The sequence below is a fragment of the Coregonus clupeaformis genome, chromosome 3, assembly GCF_020615455.1.
Source record: "Coregonus clupeaformis isolate EN_2021a chromosome 3, ASM2061545v1, whole genome shotgun sequence".
In the NCBI taxonomy this organism is placed as follows: domain Eukaryota; kingdom Metazoa; phylum Chordata; class Actinopteri; order Salmoniformes; family Salmonidae; genus Coregonus; species Coregonus clupeaformis.
In genome coordinates this window covers 20,319,116-20,340,332 of record NC_059194.1, presented here as the reverse complement: position 1 = coordinate 20,340,332, position 21,217 = coordinate 20,319,116, and the positions used below count along the sequence as shown (strand labels likewise).

Below are 21,217 nucleotides of genomic sequence, written 5' to 3'. Positions count from 1 at the left end.
GTCAATTACCCGACGCTTATAAGTGCTTACAACCAAGATCAATTCAATTTGAAAGTGCAGCGGTTGGTTGGCAAACTTTGCCGTTCTGTTTCCTGTCAATATTTACTGAGCGCCTCGTGTTTGGAAGGTAGCCATAGGCCAAGTAGCAGGGGTAGTTGGGTAACCATAGGCCAAGCAGCAGGGGTAGTTGTGTAACCATAGGCCAAGTAGCAGGGGCAGTTGGGTAACCATAGGCCAAGCAGCAGGGGTAGTTGGGTAACCATAGGCCAAGCAGCAGGGATAGTTGGGTAACCACAGGCCAAGCAGCAGGGGTAGTTGGGTAACCATAGGCCAAGCAGCAGGGGCAGTTGGGTAACCATAGGCCAAGCAGCAGGGGTAGTTGGGTAACCATAGGCCAAGGTGCAGGGGTAGTTGGGTAGCCATTGGCCAAGCAGCAGGGGTAGTCGGGTAGCCCTAAACCAAGTAGAAGGGGCAGTTGGGTAGCCATAGGCCAAGTAGCAGGGGTAGTTGGGTAGCCCCAAGCCAAGTAGCAGGGGTAGTTGGGTAGGCATAGGCCAAGTAGCATGGGTAGTTGGGTAGCCACAGGCCATGCAGCAGGGGTAGTTGGGTAACCACAGGCTAAGCAGCAGGGGCAGTTGGGTAACCACAGGCCAAGCAGCAAGGGTCAGTTGGGTAACCATAGGCCAAGTAGCAAGGGTCAGTTGGGTAACCATAGGCCAAGTAGCAAGGGTCAGTTGGGTAACAATAGGCCAAGCAGCAAGGGTCAGTTGGGTAACCATAGGCCAAGTAGCAGGGATAGTTGGGTAAACATAGGCCAAGCAGCAGGGGTAGTTGGGTAACAATAGGCCAAGCAGCAAGGGTCAGTTGGGTAACCATAGTCTAAGTAGAAGGGGTAGTTGGGTAACCATAGGCCAAGTAGCAGGGGTAGTTGGGTAACCATAGGCCAATCACCAGGGGTAGTTGGGTAACCACAGGCCAAGCAGCAGGGGTAGTTGGGTAACAATTGGCCAAGTAGCAGGGATAGTTGGGTAACCATAGGCCAAGTAGCAGGGATAGTTGGGTAACCATAGGCCAAGCAGCAGGGGTAGTTGGGTAACCATAGGCCAAGTAGCAAGGATAGTTGGGTAACCATAGGCCAAGTAGCAGGGGTAGTTGGGTAACCATAGGCCAAGCAGCAGGGGTAGTTGGGTAACCATAGGCCAAGTAGCAGGGGTAGTTGGGTAGCCCTAAGCCAAGTAGCAGGGGTAGTTGGGTAACCATAGGCCAAGCAGCAGGGGTAGTTGGGTAACCATAGGCCAAGCAGCAGCGGTAGTTGGGTACAGGGTCTTGCTTGCTGATGTGACCGACTGGGGTTCAAACCTGGGTCTCCAGCATATCACAAGATTGTGTTAGCCCATTGAGCTAAAACCTTGATAAGACTTTAGTACCAATGGCAACAAGCATGTAATTTAATCATTATAATAATATCTGTCCGTGGGGAATTTAAATAACCACTATGTTGCTGATGGATTATGAAAACATCTTCAGTAAGAGCAATTCTGGAGGTCTCACATTTTTCACAAATGGAATAGATTGGATGTGGAATACATTTGGAGGTTCATTTGAAACTAAAATCGGTTTGACTCGACATGTCCCCTGATTCGTGTTCATAGTAAATCTCAGACTCCATGTGGAGAGGTAGCGAGAGGTATTAACATTGGATGTAATGACTCAAGTCACAGCTTTTTAAGGTAGGAAAAGTGACGACTCTGTTCTGCTCCTGGAATGAACACTTCCAAATTCTCCATACTCTATGGAGAATGTTTCTGGTTACTAAATCACTCCTCAATATTCATCACTTACAGTAAGATATTTAAATGTTTTAACAGGAACCGCCACAGAATTGTTGTTTAGGCCTATTAGGAGTAGTAGTAGAGAGCACACTAGGTCAAGGAATTTAAGAAGTTGGTGTAGCACTTCCAAACAGTGACACGTTATTCAACACATGGAAAGCCAAAACAGCCTAAATTGGTCTTCTCAATCAAACCAAATACTGTGGTGTGCGCACACACACACACACACGCGCACACACACACACACACACACACACACGTATGCATTTGTGTGTGTGTGTCTGAGTGTATACATGCAAGTGTGTGTGTAGCCCACACCCACAATACATTCACACCCCAATACCATTGTGAATGTGATGTCATTACAGTGTATCAAAGATGCCCGTCACATTTCATTAACCGGCACAGTGCACAGAACCAAATGGTTCACCAGGGGGGCTAGAGCCAGGACCAGGCCACAAGCCCCTCAGGCTGGACGAGCCCCTCATCTGGCCAAAAGCCCCTCAGGCTGGTCAAGCCCCTCATCTGGCCACAACCCCTCTGAACCCCCTTCAGCAGAGTAGAGAGACCTTATTAGTGGACGATGAATGGTGTTACAATAATGAAGATCTTATACAATTGAAGTCAGCATTAAACAAACAAAGACATTCCTTGGCACTATGAATTAAGTGGACATATTATTGTCTTATATATGACTGGACACTGAATTGGTTCACATTAACTACAACAGCAATCTGTATTGAAAAATCTGTTGGACATCATTGATATTCAGTGGCACTATAGAATAAGGGGCAATGTTATTGTATTCTTTAATTTCATGAAAATAAAATCAATGATACCTATAAACTGGGGCACAAAGTTACTGTCCTATTTGCCAAGAAGGCTGAGTGCAAAAATCAACGCCACACGACGCCATACACGTGGGTCAGCGGTTGTGAGGCCGGTTGGCCGTACTGCCAAATTCTCTAAAACGACGTTGGAGGCGGCTTACAGTAGAGAAATGCAGTGAGCATTCCTGCAGTGAGCATGCCAAATGGCTCCCTCAAAACTTGAGACATCTGTGGCATATTGTTGTGTGACAAAACTGCACATTTTAGAGTGGCCTTTAAATTGTCCCCAGCACAAGGTGCACCTGCATAATGATAATGCTGTTCAATCAGCTTCTTGATATGCCACACCTGTCAGGTGGATGGATTATCTTGGCAAAGGAGAAACGCTCACTTACAGGTATGTAAACAAATTTGTGCACAACATTTGAGAGAAATAAGCTTTTTGTGTGTATGGAAATATTTCTGGGATCTTTTATTTCAGCTCATGAAACATGGGACCAACACTTTTCATATAGCATTTATATTTTTGTTGAGTGTATATTACATTTACGTCATTTAGCAGACGCTCTTATCCAGAGCGACTTACACAGAGAGAGAGACAGAGCGAAAGATAGAGAGAGACAGAGCGAGAGAGAGACACAGAGAGAGACACAGAGAGACACAGAGAGACACAGAGAGAGACACAGAGAGACACAGAGAGAGACACAGAGAGAGACACAGAGAGAGACACAGAGAGAGACACAGAGTGAGAGAGAGAGAGAGACAGAGAGAGACAGAGAAAGAGAGATAGAGACAGAGCGGTAGAGAGAGACACAGAGAGACAGAGAGAGAGAGAGAGAGAGAGAGACAGAGAGAAGCAAATTGATGCACTAACTCATAATAGCCATGTTACTATGACAACCACCTACTCTCACTAAATAGACATGCAATTTCCGCATATTAGTCATGGGCATGATGTCACTACACCAGAAATATGATACTCTCTTATGTTTGTTGTCTCCCACTGTTTCGCTAATTAATATTTGCATTATATTAATATTACAAACTAGCCTACTTCTTGCTTTGCTGAGGAGGAGATAAGCGGAGATAGAAAGAAAGAGAAAGAGGAGAGAGAGATAGAAGGCTAAATCTGTGTGCTAGATAGATGTAACTTACCCTCCCCAATCCGTTCTATCTCTGTGATTTACAGCTAAGCAGGATGCCTCGGAGGGTTGAGTGATGCCAGCGGTTGCTGACAGCCGATCAATTCACCTACAGATTCACCTACAGCTCAAGTGCAGATCGCTCAGTAGCCTGCAAATATCTCTATTCTGGCTGTCACTACAAGCACCATGGACAGCAGCCCATCAACCCGCACGTCACAACACACTGCATATTCATTCATCTCGGCGCGGCTCGAGAGAAACCCGATGCGCAGCCATTATAGGGTAGATAATCATATCCAGAGAGTGGGTCATAGAGCAAAATAAATGCGCACGTCGATACTTACTGGGTTTTTATCTTGCTGGCTCGGGACTCCATGGCTGGCTGCTGCTGCTAATGGTTTCATAATGATACAATATACGCCGGGCTAAAATGTAACATCCTTTATCCAGCTCTCTATACTGCAGCGCGCCTCACCCCCATCTTCCTCCTCCACCCCTCTCGGCTGTCTCACTCTCTGGGAAGAGAGGGGGTGATGCTCAGGGAGTATCCGCTGAAGCTGACACCAGCAGCCCTGTAGCAGCTAGACGACAGGCCAGCCTGCACAGCCCCCGCTATGCTCTGCCAACGCAAGGATGCAAAAAAAGAAAGAGGGTGAAAGATCTGACTACCCAAGAGGATGCTGGTCATGCCTTCGTTCTTTTATGCTGATGCCAACTAGGTAGATTCCTCCTCCAATGAGCTCCGGTGTGTGGATAATAAAGCAGAAAAAATAATAATAATCTGGCTAAAATGGCTGACAGCACTTTCACTCACGTTCGCTCCCTCATCCTACCTCTCCTTTTCTTCCTCCCCTCTCTGCTCTGTTCTCTCTCGCTGTCGATGGTAGGCTGGCTGTACACACACACACGCGCACGCACCGACTCGCTCACTAGGCTTTACGCACCATTAGATTAGTCTGAGACGTATGACCCACAGCCTCCACGATGCTTTGTTAACACTACTCCTGGTTCATTTGTCGACCAAAGCAGGGGGACGTGTATGTGTCAGTGTGTGTATTTGGGAGGGGTGAAGGGGTGGCTTGAATAGGGACCTCCCTTCCTCACTGAGGCTGAGAGAGCAGCCGCTGGTGCCTGCTGTTCTATACACACACACACTCACACACACACACACACACAGTCTACACAGCTTAAAACGAGAAGGAGAGAGGGATAGAGAAAGAGAGAAAAGGAGAGGGACTGAGGGAGAGAGAGGAATGAGGATGAATAGGATACCTAGAAACAGATAAACAGATAGCTACACAAAGAAAATAGGCAGGAAAGATAGAGGATGCAAAGGAGAGCAAAACACAGAAATCAAAAGGAATCGATGGAGAGAAGGAGAGAGGGAGGAGAGAGAGAGAGGGAGAGAGGAGAGAGGAGAGAGGAGAGGGAGAGAGAGGGGGGAGGAGAGAGGGGAGAGAGGTGGTCCTCTGTAGCTCAGTTGGTAGAGCATGGCGCTTGTAATGCCAAAGTAGTGGGTTCGATGCCCGGGACCACCCATAGGTAAAAATGTATGCGCACGACTGTAAGTCGCTTTGGATAAAAGCGTCTGCTAAATGGCATGTTATTATTATTATTATTAGAGGAGAGAGGGGAGAGAGAAGAGAGGAGGAGAGAGAGAGAGGGGGAAGAGAACAGAAAGAGTAATGTCATTATCACTCTCACTTCAGCAGTCGACCGCGGCTGCAGCCAGTTGGCATGGCAACGGAATCAGGGAAAGCCATTTCCTGGGCAGAGAGAGAGAGAGCGGAGAGGAAAGGAGGGCCTGATAACTTACTCAGACAGCAGGTAATAAAACGAAAGAGGAATATGGATTTGGAGACAAACTGTGTTGCTTTGAATGGCTTTAAATCAGTATAACAATTTGAATCAGTATCACAATGATGTCACCGCTGTCACCGTTGGAGTATAGTAACCACGGCGACTGAGCATGACCTGCCCCCACGACGCGTTTGTTGGTTGCTGTGGCGACAGAAGCATAGGGACACGACAAGATTTAGGGAGAGTGTGAGAGCGAGGGAGTGAGTGAGAGCGAGAGAGAGAGGGGGCCACACATTTGTGTCAGAGACAGTAGCAGTCTGGTCACAGACTCCCCCCTCACATTGCAGACAGGACTGTGATATCACATTACAGACAGGACTGATAGAGCCATCAAATGACCACACACATGTGCGGTGTGCCTGGTGTGTGTGTATACTTTATGCATGTACATACAATACGTGCATGGTGTGTATAAGTGTGTGTGTACAGGGAACGCCCATACCCCTAGGAAGGCTTCTGGTTATTGGAAACACAAAAAGGCCCAGTCAGATATGAGGCCAGCGGAACAGGCTTGGTGACTGACACTGCGATTTGATCTGGTTATTGGAAACACAAAAAGCCCCAGTCAGATATGAGGTCAGTGGGCCAGGCTTGGTGACTGACACTGAGATATGAGACGAACAGTGCTTTAAATGAGAAAAGGCACAGCAAACAATGGCTTAAAGGGCAATCCAAGGCTGCATCCCAAATGTATGTATTCCCTACATAGTCCGTATGGTCCTTGGTCAAATGTAGAACACTATATAGGGAATAGGATTGGAGCGGAGCTGATATTATTTTCTAATTGCACAACAATAAACTGCCAATTCAGATAAGAATCAAAGCCCAGCGGTGTTCCTACAATGACAGTTAAAAACAAAGAGCTTTCTTACACAAACAAAATATGTGTTGCCACCGGTGCTGCCTTTCTTCAACATCAGATTTCCTTCCATTAGCTTTGGATGTGGTGTGGCAAAGTGATCTATGGTGGTTCCTGTTATTGCAGGGTTGGATAGGAAAACAAATTCTGATCAAAACTACACAACCAGTGAAAAGTTTTAGAACACCTACTCATTCAAGGGTTTTTCTTTATTTTTACTATTTTCTACACTGTAGAATAATAGTGAAGACATCAAAACTATGAAATAACACATATGGAATCATGTAGTAACCAAAAAAAGTGTTAAACAAATCTAAATATATTTTATATTCCACCCTTTGCCTTGATGACAGCTTTGCACACTCTTGGCATTCTCTAAACCAGCTTCACCTGGAATGCTTTTCCAACAGTCTTGAAGGAGTTCCCACATATGCTGAGCACTTGTTGGCTGCTTTTCCTTCACTCTGCAGTCCGACTCATCCCAAACCATCTCAATTTGGTTGAGGTCGGGGGATTGTGGAGGCCAGGTCATCTGATGCAGCACTCCATCACCCTCCTTCTTGGTAAAATAGCCCTTACACAGCCTGGAGGTGTGTTGGGTCATTGTCCTGTTGAAAAGCCCCACTAAGCCCAAACCAGATGGGATGGCGTATCGCTGCAGAATGCTGTGGTAACCATTCTGGTTAAGTGTGCCTTGAATTCTAAATAAATCACAGACAGTGTCACCAGCAAAGCACCCCCACACCATAACACCTCCTCCTCCATGCTTTACGGTGGGAAATACACATGCGGAGATAATCCGTTCACCCACACCGCGTCTCACAAAGACACGGTGGTTGGAACCAAAAATCTCCAATTTGGATTCCAGACCAAAGGACAAATTCCCACCGGTCTAATGTCCATTGGTCGTGTTTCTTCGCCCAAGCAAGTCTCTTCTCATTATTGGTGTCTGCAGCAGAGGTAACTCTGGGTCTTCCATTCCTGTGGTGGTCCTCATTAGAGCCAGTTTCATCATAGCGCTTGATGGTTTTTGCGACTGCACTTGAAGAAACTTTCAAAGTTATTGAAATGTTCCGTATTGACTGACCTTCATGTCTAAAAGTAATGGACTGTCATTTCTCTTTGTATTTGTATTTATTATGGATCCCCATTAGCCAAGGCAGCAGCTACTCTTCCTAGGGTCCAGCAAAATTAAAGGCAGTTATACATTTAAAAAAACATTACAATACATTCATAACAGATTTCACAGCACACTAAGTGTGTGCCCTCAGGCCCCTACTCCACTACCACATATCTACAACACAAAATCCATGTGTACGTGTGTGTATAGTGCGTATGTTATCATGTGTGTGTATGCATGTGTCTGTGCCTATGTTTGTGTTGCTTCACTGTCCCCGCTGTTCTATAATGTGTATTTGTATCTGTTTTTTTAATCTGATTCTACTGCTTGCATCAGTTACCTGATGTGGAATAGAGTTCCATGTAGGCATGGCTCTATGTAGTACTGTGCGCCTCCCATAGTCTGTTCTGGACTTGGGGACTGTGAAGAGACCTCTGGTGGCATGTCTTGTGGGGTATGCATGCGTGTCTGAGCTGTGTGCCAGTAGTTCAAACAGACAGCTCGGTGCTTTCAACATGTCAACACCTCTCACAAACACAAGCAGTGATGAAGTCAATCTCTCCTCCACTTTGAGCCAGGAGAGATTGACATGCATATTATTATCCTAAGTCCCTCTTTGTGGCACCTGACCACACGACTGAGCAGTAGTCCAGGTGCGATAAAACTAGAGCCTGTAGGACCTGCCTTGTTGATAGTGCTGTTAAGAAGGTAGAGCAGCACTTTTTTATGGATAGACTTCTCCCCATATTAGCTACTGTTGTATCAATATGTTTTGACCATGACAGTTTACAATCCAGGGTTACTCCAAGCAGTTTAGTCACCTCAACATCAATCTCCACATTATTTATTACAAGATTTAATTGAGGTTTGGAGTTTAGTGAATGATTTGTTCCAAATACAATACTTTTAGTTTTAGAAATATTTAGGACTAACTTATTCCTTGCCACCCACTCTGAAACTAACTGCAACTCTTTGTTAAGTGTTGCAGTCATTTCAGTCGCTGTAGTAGCTGACAGGTATATTGTTTTGAATCATCCGCATACATAGACACTCTGACTTTACTCAAAGCCAGTGGCATGTCATTAGTAAAGATTTAAAAAAAGTAATGAGCCTAGACAGATGCCCTGGGGAATTCCTTATTCTACCTGGATTATGCTGGAGAGGCTTCCATTAAAGAACACCCTCTGTGTTCTGTTAGACAGGTAACTCTGTATCCACAATATAGCAGGTGGAGTAAAGCCATAACACATACGTTTTTCCAGCAGCAGACTATGATCGACAATGTCAAAAGGCGCACTGAAGTCTCACAAAACAGCCCCCACAATCTTTTTATCATCAATTTCTCTCAGCCAATCATCAGTCATTTGTGTAAGTGCTGTGCTTGTTGAATGTCCTTCTCTATAAGCATGCTGAAAGTTTGATGTCAATTTGTTTACTGTAAAATAGCACTGTATCTGGTCAAACATCATTTTTTCCAATAGTTTACTAAGGGTTGGTAAGAGGCTAATTGGTCGGCTACTTGAGCCAGTGAAGGGGGCTTTACTATTCTTAGGTGGCGGACTGACTTTTTCTTCCCTCCAAGCCTGGGGGCACACACATTCTAGTAGGCTTAAATAAAAAATATGGCAAATAGGAGTGGCAATATCGTCCGCTATTATCCTCAGTAATTTTCCATCCAAGTTGTCAGACCCCGGTGGCTTGTCATTGTTGATAGACAACAATAACATTTTCACCTCTTCCACACTCACTTTACGGAATAATTTTTTGGGTCAAATATACTTGGATGTGTAGCGTCAGCAATTGTTGCTGGCAAGTCATGCCTAAGTTTGCTAATCTTGCCAATAAAAAAAATCATTAAAATAGATGGCAATATGGACTTGGTCTTTTACCAAATAGGGCTATCTTCTGTATACCCCCCTACCTTGTCACAACACAACTGATTGGCTCAACCGCATTAAGGAAAGAAATTCCACAAATTAACTTTTAAGAAGGCACACCTGTTAATTGAAATGCATTCCAGGTGACTACCTCATGAAGCTGGTTGAGAGAATGCCAAGAGTGTGCAAAGCTGTCATCAAGGCAAAGGGTGGCTATTTGAAGAATCTCAAATATAAAATATATTTTGATTTGTTTAACACTTATTTGGTTACTGCATGATTCCATATGTGTTATTTCATGGTTTTGATGTCTTCACTACTATTCTGCAATGTAGAAAATAGTAAAAATAAAGAAAAACCCTTGAATGAGTAGTTGGTCTAAAACTTTTGACCGGTAGTGTATTTATTGAGAACAGACAGATATACAGTATGTCTATATATGGCTCCGACGCAGATCAATCCAGGGTCAACAGAATAGTAAATGCTACATTTGCATGTTGAGCGTATTGAGTCGTTCTTGAAAGGGTTATTTGTTCACGTACAGTGCCTTGCAAAAGTATTCATCCCACTTGGCATTATTCCTATTTTGTTGCATACAGTGAGGGAAAAAAGTATTTGATCCCCTGCTGATTTTGTACATTTGCCCGCTGACAAACAAATGATCAGTCTATAATTTGAATGGTAGGTTTATTTGAACAGTGAGAAACAGAATAACAAAAAAATCCTGAAAAACACATGTCAAAAATGTTATAAATTGATTTGCATTTTAATGAGGGAAATAAGTATTTGACCCCCTCTCAATCAGAAAGATTTCTGATTGAGAGTCTGCAACACCACTAAGCAAGGGGCAACACCAAGCAAGCAGCACCATGAAGACCAAGGAGCTCTCCAAACAGGTCAGGGACAAAGTTGTGGAGAAGTACAGATCATAAAAAAATATCAGAAACTTTGAACATCCCACGGAGCACCATTAAATCCATTATTAAAAAATTGAGAGAATATGGCACCACAACAAACCTGCCAAGAGAGGGCCACCAACCAAAACTCACAGACCAGGCAAGGAGGGCATTAATCAGAGAGGCAACAAAGAGACCAAAGATAACACTGAAGGAGCTGCAAAGCTCCACAGCGAAGATTGGAGTATCTGTACATAGGACCACCTTAAGCCGTACACTCCACAGAGCTGGGCTTTACGGAAGAGATGCCAGAAAAAAAGCCATTGCTTAAAGAATGAAATAAGCAAACACGTTTGGTGTTCGCCAAAAGGCATGTGGGAGACTCACCAAACATATGTAAAGTACTCTGGTCAGATGAGACTAAAATGTAGCTTCATGGCCATCAAGGAAAACGCCTCTCATCACCTCTCATCACCCCGAGAACACCATCCCCACAGTGAAGCATGGTGCTGGCAGCGTCATGCTGTGGGGATGTTTTTCATCAGCAGGGACTGGGAAACTGGTCAGAATTGAAGGAATGATGGATGGCGCTAAATACAGGGAAATTCTTGAGGGAAACCTGTTTCAGTCTTCCAAAGATTTGGGACTGGGACGGAGGTTCACCTTCCAGTAGGACAATGACCCTAAGCATACTGCTAAAGCAACACTCGAGTGGTTTACATTTAAATGTATTGGAATGGCCTAGTCAAAGCCCAAACCTCAATCCAATTGAGAATCTGTGGTCCCGTGTAGCTCAGTTGGTAGAGCATGGCGCTTGCAACGCCAGGGTTGTGGGTTCGATTCCCACGGGGGGGCAGTATGAAAAAATTTATGCACTCACTAACTGTATGTCGCTCTGGATAAGAGCGTCTGCTAAATGACTAAAATTTAAATTTAAAAATGTCAATGTAAAATGTATGACTTAAAGATTGCTGTACATCAGCGGAACCCATCCAACTTGAAGGAGCTGGAGCAGTTTTGCCTTGAAGAATGGGCAAACATCGCAGTGGCTACATGTGCCAAGCTTATAGAGACATAGCCCAAGAGACTTGCAGCTGCAATTGCTGCAAAAGGTGGGTCGACAAATTATTTACTTTGGGGGGGTGAATAGTTATGCACGCTCAAGTTCATTTTTTTTGTCTTATTCCTTGTTTGTTTCCCGATAAAAAATATTTTGCATCTTCAAAGTTGTAGGCATGTTGTGTAAATCAAATGATACAACCCCCCCAAATATCAATCTTAATTCCAGGTTGTAAGGTAACAAAATAGGAAAATGCCAAGGGGGGGTGAATACTTTCGCAAGCCACTTACACACTGTATAGTTACTACGTTAAGAGAATGCCTCGAAAGCAGGGTTTGTTTTTGGCCTTCAGCCAACCAATAGGACATGAAGACCCACTATGACAGTAATCCCATCACCCTCTCCAGCCCCCGGGCGATGATGTAATGCATCACCAAGCTCAGGTGCTTTCTTCTGGTGCTGATGACTCGGTCATTACCGTTGTTGGCAACAATCGTCAGGGGCACCGGGGCGTCATTATATCATTGCATCACCGCAGTGGGGGTCGAGCCTGGGGACAACAGCCAGACACTCTAGGTCACCCTTTAATGGTTCCCTTTAATAGTATCCTATTCCCTATATAGTGCACTTTAATGGTTCCCAGTGACAACGAGACTATGGCTCTGTCCCAAATGACATCATATCCCCTATATAGTGCACTCGCTACTTTTGACCACTACTACTTTTAGTGCACTATGTAGGGAATAGGGTGCCATTTGGGACGTAGACTATGGGTTGACATTCTGCTGAACAATCTCAATCTAAATGCAAAGGAAAGCAGGGGCACATTGATTTTAGTTGATTGTGACACTGATGTGACAATGCTAACGGAGCGTAACATTAATGCAGTCACAGATTCAGTTGAGGGGGCCGGTGAGCCTTTCGACATCAACCATTTGTAATGTTCCCTGCTAACCACTGTGGCTATACAGTGAGGGAAAAAAGTATTTGATCCCCTGCTGATTTTGTACGTTTGCCCACTGACAAAGACATGATCAGTCTATAATTTTAATGGTAGATTTATTTGAACAGTGAATGACAGAATAACAACAAAAAAATCCAGAAAAACGCATGTCAAAAATGTTATGAATTGATTTGCATTTTAATGAGGGAAATAAGTATTTGACCCCTCTGCAAAACATGACTTAGTACTTGGTGGCAAAACCCTTGTTTGCAATCACAGAGGTCAGACGTTTCTTGTAGTTGGCCACCAGGTTTGCACACATCTCAGGAGGGATTTTGTTCCACTCCTCTTTGCAGATCTTCTCCAAGTCATTAAGGTTTCGAGGCTGATGTTTGGCAACTCGAACCTTCAGCTCCCTCCACAGATTTTCTATGGGATTAAGGTCTGGAGACTGGCTAGGCCACTCCTGGACCTTAATGTGCTTCTTATTGAGCCACTCATTTGTTGCCTTGGCCGTGTGTTTTGGGTCATTGTCATGCTGGAATACCCATCCACGACCCATTTTCAATGCCCTGGCTGAGGGAAGGAGGTTCTCACCCAAGATTTGACGGTACATGGCCCCGTCCATCGTCCCTTTGATGCGGTGAAGTTGTCCTGTCCCCTTAGCAGAAAAAACACCCCCAAAGCATAATGTTTCCACCTCCATGTTTGACGTGGGTATGGTGTTCTTGGGGTCATAGGCAGCATTCCTCCTCCTCCAAACACGGCGAGTTGAGTTGATGCCAAAGAGCTCGATTCTGGTCTCATCTGACCACAACAGTTTCACCCAGTTCTCCTCTGAATCATTCAGATGTTCATTGGCAAACTTAGATGGCCCTGTATATGTGCTTTCTTGAGCAGGGGGATCTTGCGGGCGCTGCAGGATTTCAGTCCTTCACGGCGTAGTGTGTTACCAATTGTTTTCTTGGTGACTATGGTCCCAGCTGCCTTGAGATCATTGACAAGATCCTCCCGTGTAGTTCTGGGCTGATTCCTCACCGTTCTCATGATCATTGCAACTCCACGAGGTGAGATCTTGCATGGAGCCCCAGGCCGAGGGAGATTGACAGTTATTTTGTGTTTCTTCCATTTGCGAACAATCGCACCAACTGTTGTCACCTTCTCACCAAGCTGCTTGGCGATGGTCTTGTAGCCCATTCCAGCCTTGTGTAGGTCTACAATCTTGTCCCTGACATCCTTGGAGAGCTCTTTGGTCTTGGCCATGGTGGAGAGTTTGGAATCTGATTGATTGATTGCTTCTGTGGACAGGTGTCTTTTATACAGGTAACAAACTGAGATTAGGAGCACTCCCTTTAAGAGTGTGCTCCTAATCTCAGCTCGTTACCTGTATAAAAGACACCTGGGAGCAAGAAATCTTTCTGATTGAGAGGGGGTCAAATACTTATTTCCCTCATTAAAATGCAAATCAATTTATAACATTTTTGACATGCGTTTTTCTGGATTTTTTTGTTGTTATTCTGTCTCTCACTGTTCAAATAAACTTACCATTAAAATTATAGACTGATCATTTCTTTGTCAGTGGGCAAATGTACAAAAGCAGCAGGGGATCAAATACTTTTTTCCCTCACTGTAAGTATGTTCCATGCATTATGGGCTTGGATCATGCGATGCTGTTAGCCTACTGATGCATAGCATTCGGGTCATAAAAAGGTCATTACCACGGTAGGAAAGATAAAAGTACACAGACATGTATGTGCACAGAGACACTCTCTTATACTGTATGTACAGAGACAAGCCAGTACTGACACGTCGCCAGACACCGCCAGTTAAACACTAAAGTGACTAATTGCAAAGGTTAAGCAATGCAAATGCTCTTATCACTGAATAACATTGGCTACTTAAGAAATAGACCAATAGCATACAATACTATATATATTATGGCTGGCTTTAAAGCTAAGGCTTAGCTTGACTCTAGTTCTGCAAAAAGGTTGATTATGCAAACAACTAATATAAAACCTCGCTAACAACCGGTTAGCGATTAGTATCCGTCTAACTAACAAAAGCGTCTAGAACGGATGCTACCACACTGCCAGTATCGATCTTGACGTTGCAATTCCTACAGTACATTACCTTCATAGCTACGTTAACCTAATTAGCATGCATGAGAGACAGTCTTGAGCCTTGTTAAATAGCAGACTGTGCATATCAATAAGGGGCCAGGCCCGGGACTTATATATATATATACAAAATAAATGAATACACCGCTACTGTCTGCTCCTCTAGGGTTGACTTCCTGTGGGAGAAAACAAGAGGCTCATGCCTCTTTCCTGAATGCTGTTCCCACGCCACCTGTGCCAGTTCAGGAGGTGTCAGGGTATTGTGCTGCTGTTGGCATGTGTTGGCGCGGGCGCATTTCCTTTTCTGGGCAGGAAGTGGAGAGGATTTCCTAGCCAAACACGGAAAGGAGAGGCCCACTAGGATATGAGGGGAGGAGAGGAAGAGGCTTTTGAAACAATAGTCCAAGACTCCTCCAGAGATGTAGGGCAAGTTAGCGGGGGCAAAACATCCAGAAGGATAGGAGTACACTCCCCTGTCTTTACTAAGATGTGTGGCAGGGACACACTGAGGTGTTTGGACTTTGAACAGATACACTCAGTCTGCAAAATTGATGATTGATGGCCGTTGCAACGTGTAAAATTGGGTATGAGCATTGTGAAATATAAAATAAGACCAACAGTGACTTGTGTTTAACCCTACAAAAGAACAGGGCTTGGTGAAGACCACCAAATACTAGACATCACCATTAGACCAGCTACAAAACATTTCACCTTTGTTGCTAAAAATGTGAGACTGTGTGACTGTGTATGACCGACCGACCGACTACATGAGATTGAGTAAGGAGATGAGTACCGAGACAGTTTCAGATCGGGTTAAAGGATTACTATGGAAGGTCACCAACTTTGACTTGATAACACTGTCACCGACTATCTTAAGGTAAGCCAGGCACAATGCCTCCTCCACCTTCCCCAACCTTCCCCCAGTCTCCCTGACAGGAAAGAGGACAACAGGACAGCCATGATGTCATCGTCCAATGTTGACAGACAGTGAGAGAGATTAGACAGCCTGATATGACCCCCACTAGAGTGTTACAGTTACAAAATGTAGGCTACATACCAGTCTATACATGCTTAACATGGGAATTATGAATGTTCAAAACTGTTCTGATTACATGAGGAAAAAGTGCCCCCCTTCCACCCCTTATTCATCTGTCATAACTTGCTTACATAGCCAGCGAAAAAGAAAAGAAAGATGAAACGAGAGATGGAAAAAAAAAAAGTGCTGTCCCTGGTTGGTTGGATCCGTCTCTGTGCCCCTGGTCAGTCCCTGGTCGGACATTACAGTAGTCCTTGGATCCGTCTCTGTGCCCCTGGTCGGTCATTACAGTAGTCCATGGATCTGTCTCTGTGTGTCCCTGGTCAGTCCCTGGTCGGTCATTACAGTAGTCCTTGGATCTGTCCCTGGTCGGTCATTACAGTAGTCCTTGGATCTGTCCCTGGTCGGTCATTACAGTAGTCCTTGGATCTGTCTCTGTGTGTCCCTGGACGGTCCCTGGTCGGTCATTACAGTAGTCCTTGGATCCGTCTCTGTGCCCCTGGTCGGTCATTACAGTAGTCCTTGGATCCGTCTCTGTGCCCCTGGTCGGTCATTACAGTAGTCCATGGATCTGTCTCTGTGTGTCCCTGGTCAGTCCCTGGTCGGTCATTACAGTAGTCCTTGGATCTGCCCCTGGTCGGTCCCTGGTCGGTCATTACAGTAGTCATTGGATCTGTCCCTGGTCGGTCATTACAGTAGTCCTTGGATCTGTCTCTGTGTGTCCCTGGACGGTCCCTGGTCGGTCATCACAGTGGTCCTTGGATCTGTCTCTGTGTGTCCCTGGACGGTCCCTGGTCGGTCATCACAGTGGTCCTTGGATCTGTCTCTGTGTGTCCCTAGTCAGTCCCTGGTTGGTCATTACAGTAGTCCTTGGATCAGTCTCTATGATATTGTGTAAATCCTTTAAACCTGAGGCTCTTGTGTCCGTGCAGCAGCTGAACCTAGGCACAGCAGAACAGGCCTTCACAAAAGACAGCTCTAAAAATAGGACCCATGCTTTTCCACAGGCGCGTCTGTCTGACAGGTTCGTCTCACTCCTCTCTCTACCCTTCTCTTTACCCAGCTCTGAACTGAATGCTCACCTAGTACTCATATTTTTCACCCTCTCTAAACCGATAACGTCCGGCACCAGTAGCATCCTGGCGCCAAATCGGAATATAAGAATATTGGAGTATCGGAATATGTGATACATAAAGTCTCTGAGGATACTATATTTAAGGAGTGATACTCAATCTAAAGAAATAGCCAACTTATAGGGCTAACACAAAAGTATTGTTCTGCAAGAATTAATAGTCTTGCAGGCTATTCAACTCATGACTTGGGTTCATGTATGTAATCAACACAGCAATGTTCACACAAAAATTCTAACTGTTCGGACAGTGCCCAAGAAAAAAAATATTTCTGTCGAACTTCACAAACCCAATTATTTGTTTGGATTGAATCAGGAGCTTGTATGTGACAATAAAACATGTTTTTTTTTGTCTTTTTTGTTTGTTCTCCAAACCCAGTAATGACGTTGTTCAGCGGATGAGATTAGATGTTTCTTCAACAGCTAAATTACACTCATTATATCATTTCATAATCCTTAAGAGGTACGGCAATCATGGTTATCATGCTCACTGCACTGTAGGCTACGTGATTACGACCAGATTCCATTTCCGCTTTATATCTCTGAACATATTTATATTTGCTATCCATTTCAGGATAGTTGAGTCATTTTCAGATGTGACATTGTGAGTCTCTATACAACCACAATAGCTTTTCAATTCATGCCCCAATAATATAGCTAGAGGTAAATGTATTTTTAGCACAATGCATTTTCTCCTTTTAGGTGTAAATGGGAAAAACAACTTAATCATTTCAGACACCATCAAATGAAAGGTCTGCCTGAGTGTCTATATCTAAAGGTAAAACTACCAACAGACAAAGACACACACGCTCACACCCCACACTGTTAACAGATACAGTACCTGAGCTTTAATGCATTCCTGGGAGCATTCAGGATGAAATGAAAGGCATGAAAAGAAGAAGCAGAGGAAGATGAGTGTTATCAAACATGCCACACGTCACTCAGGGATGAAGAGAGAGAATTAAGCCCGAAGCTTCAGCAGCTGGTAAAAAGCCTTCCTCTGCACCAGTTGGGCAGGGAAGGGTTAGAAACACACAAACATGTACATTATTCATTGAGCCAAACACTCCCATCCTCATTTTCCTGTTTCACATGACAACTGATGAGCTAGCTGAAGAAACTCTTTCACTGGTTGGGCATAAAAGAGACCGTATACACCAAGAAGACTCACTCGGCCTCAACGCACACAGACACTAAACCGTTATCTAGAAAAACACAAGAAAGCCCTTATTGCGTTCAGTGAGTGCCCATATTGTGAGACAAAACGGTTTCGGAAATCATTAAACGCAATAACGTCGGTCCCCTCTGGGGAGTTTACACTTTATATAGAAACAATTAACACCAATCATGGACGCAAATGAGCACGTGGTTGGTTGGATACTAAGATGGAGGCGTGAGGGGAGGTTGAACTGAGGGGCATTGATTCGATGATGCCGCCGCCGACCACGTGCGTTGCAGCATGGTAATTAGGGAACAGCTGCTCAGGGCCTCGGCAAGAACCTGGCAGCCACTCGGCAGACCCCGAAGAGAGAGATTACTCATCCGTTCTGGTGGAGATGGAAAGATGGTAAGATGGAGAGTGATGAAGAATCATTTAGAGAAGGAGTGAGAGAGAGAAACACCATCACAGAGATAAAACCTCCATCTAACCACACTGTTGACAGACTCATTAAATGGACATGAATTACATCATGACAGAGCGAAAGAGAGATAGACAGAGTGAGAGAGAAATAGCATAGAGAGAGAGACAGACTGAATAGGAGTTGACCATTCTGAGGACAGAACAAGGGGGTCACAGTCAGTGTGACCTCGTCTGAGCGTGTGCGGGCGGCGTGTGATGCATTCTAAGATGTCACAGTTAGCCTAACCCACAATGGCTGATTTGACGACCATTTTTAAGGCTGTTTTACTGCATCTCCATTTGGAACTTGTCCTTTATCATGGCTAGTGTTTCAGTAGCTTGGCTTTTGCATCAGTAGCTATTAGCTTTAGCCTCACGTTACTGCCAGGATTCTAGGCTTTTCATTTTGAGTATTTTTGCTTTCTGGGATTTCTGAGGTAAAATGGATGTCTGGCAAGTGGTAACTATCCTTTATTTATTCAGGTACTTGCCCTTGGGAGTGTATTTTTCAAGGGAAGACCATGTATTTTTCAAGGGAAGACCAGGACATTGGGCTACACACAGAATCAGAAGTCCCAAGGAGACCACCAGCGCTAGGTTAGCATGCCATTGGCAGTATTCCAGTTATAACTTTTTAGGACACAGTAGATGTTGGTCACATCTCATCACATCACATCAGGTCCTGTTGGGGGGACAAAGGCTTGGCACTCTCTTTGCCTGGAGGGCCTTCAATAGGGATGGACCACACTGAGGGAAGGCTCACACTTAAAAAGAAGGCCTGCACATAAAAAGAAGGTCCACACTTAAAAGGGAAGGCCCACACTTAAAAGGGAAGGCCCAAACTTAAAGGGAGGATACTGTATATTGCACATAATAAAGCAAATTCCTATCAACCATAGACAGCAATAAGGATATATATTTTTTAAGAATACCATTTGAAAGTAGGGACAGAGCAGATTGATTAGGAAAGAGACACTTTGAATGAATGGCCCCTTGCATTAAAGGGGATTTCCCGACAAAACAAAATGTCCTTACAATAGACAATACCAATGTCCCCGCAATACACCTACTCTGATTGTCTACAAAGTCAGATTTTAGGTGAATTAAATGTGAGTGAAGCCTTTAGCTTCTCTTTTAGCTGCTCACTCTCTCTCTATCCCCCTGTCAAAAGTTTCTCCCTGCTGCATTTTTCACCTCTAAATACGCCTTAGGTTTTGGGAGGAAAATCCCAGTCTGAAAGTTCTTCCCTCTGCACTACTGTACTTCAAGCGCACTCCACCAAGGGCCATTTGGGACTACTTGTTACCATAGCATCCATGTATTCTTCCCACAGGGCCTCTGAGGAGAACTAGAATTTTGTGACAGGCGACGTCACGCTATAAGAAAGTTCAGGGTGTGTTTTTATGTCAAAACCAGAGGCAGGGTAAAATTAGGGGGCGGTTTGTGGGGGTGGATGATGTCTGCCGTGTTTCTGCTTTGTAAGGCAAACCCAGATTATTCCATGGTATTCCAAACGAGCCAGGGTGCTGTTGTCGACACAATCCTTTGGGAATGCCAGGAATGGGAGGAATGGATTGAAATAGGGCAGAACAACATGGCCCATGGGATGTGTTCACATCATTAGAGTGAACATTTAGTGCACTTCCATGGGTTCCCATGAATAGCAATATGGGGTGCGTTCACATAATTGTAGTGCATACACAGTGTACAAAACATTAAGAACACCTTCCTTCCTATTCTTGATACAGACAAGAAACTGTTGAGCATGAAAAACCCAGCAGTGTTGCAGTTCATGACACCCAACCGGTGTGCCTGGCACCTACTACCATACCCCGTTCAAAGGCACTTAAATATTTTTTATTGCATATTCACCCTCTGAATGGCACACATACACAATCCATGTCTCAATTGTCTCAAGTCTTAAAATTCCTTATTTAACCTGTCTCCTTCCCTTCATCTACACTGATTGAAGTGGATTTAACAGGTGACATCAATAAGGGATCATAGCTTTCACCTGGATTCACCTGGTCAGTCTATGTCATGGAAAGCGCAGGTGTTCCTAATGTTTTGTAAGTGAACACTTCATTATAGTTAATATGGGTTCCCATGAACGGGGCACACTTTAGGACCCCTCTCAGGCACTGCTGTGGCCACCTCAGTGGACTGTGGACTGCTCCATTGGAAAATAAGAGACTCTCCGTCTCCACACATGCTGCCCTTTTAGAATATGGGTGGGGGCGGCTTTGAGACCACATGATGAAAAGGGCCCCTGTTCTGTCTTCCACATAGACTGCTCTTTTCTCCCTTCACTCTCTTCTTCCCTCCTTTCCAGTCTTCCTCTTGCTGATTTCCCTGGAGAAACTAACTGGTTCTACAATTACCATCCACATCAACTCCTGGTGGGTGACTCAACACAGCTTGCCCCTTCAACTACATGCAGGGAACTCCTTGAGCTACACTGTGTAGAATAACAACCACCCTGACAGATTGTGTAGATTATCAACCACCCTGACAGACTGTGTAGAATACCAACCACCCTGACAGACTGTGTAGCATAACAACCAGACTGCGAAGAATAACAACCATCCTGACAGACTGTGTAGCATAACAATCAGACTGAGAAGAATAACAACCACCCTGACAGACTGTGTAGAATACCAACCACCCTGACAGACTGTGTAGCATAACAACCAGACTGCGAAGAATAACAACCATCCTGACAGACTGTGTAGAATATCAACCACCCTGACAGACTGTGTAGAATACCAACCACCCTGACAGACTGTGTAGAATAACAACCACCCTGACAGACTGTGTAGCATAACAACCAGACTGAGAAGAATAACAACCATCCTGACAGACTGTGTAGAATAACAACCACCCTGACAAAGA

The 21,217-nt window shown here is 44.6% G+C and overlaps 1 protein-coding gene across 5 annotated transcripts in view; it reads right to left on the bottom strand.

The window, feature by feature from the left end:
- The window catches only part of LOC121541384 (rap guanine nucleotide exchange factor 2), a 148,830-nt gene that overhangs the window by 39,624 nt on the left and 87,989 nt on the right, over window positions 1-21,217 (bottom strand). For 2 of the 5 annotated variants that reach the window (XM_041850364.2, XM_041850370.2), the window contains exon 7: window positions 17,546-17,563. The exons of 1 other annotated variant lie outside the window; for it this stretch is intronic. In XM_041850364.2, coding sequence (XP_041706298.1) covers window positions 17,546-17,563 — 18 coding nt within the window. Of the gene's footprint in view, window positions 1-4,151; window positions 4,865-17,545; window positions 17,564-21,217 lie in introns of those variants that run through there. 2 more of the 5 variants (XM_041850388.2, XM_041850395.2) reach the window with 2 other exon arrangements.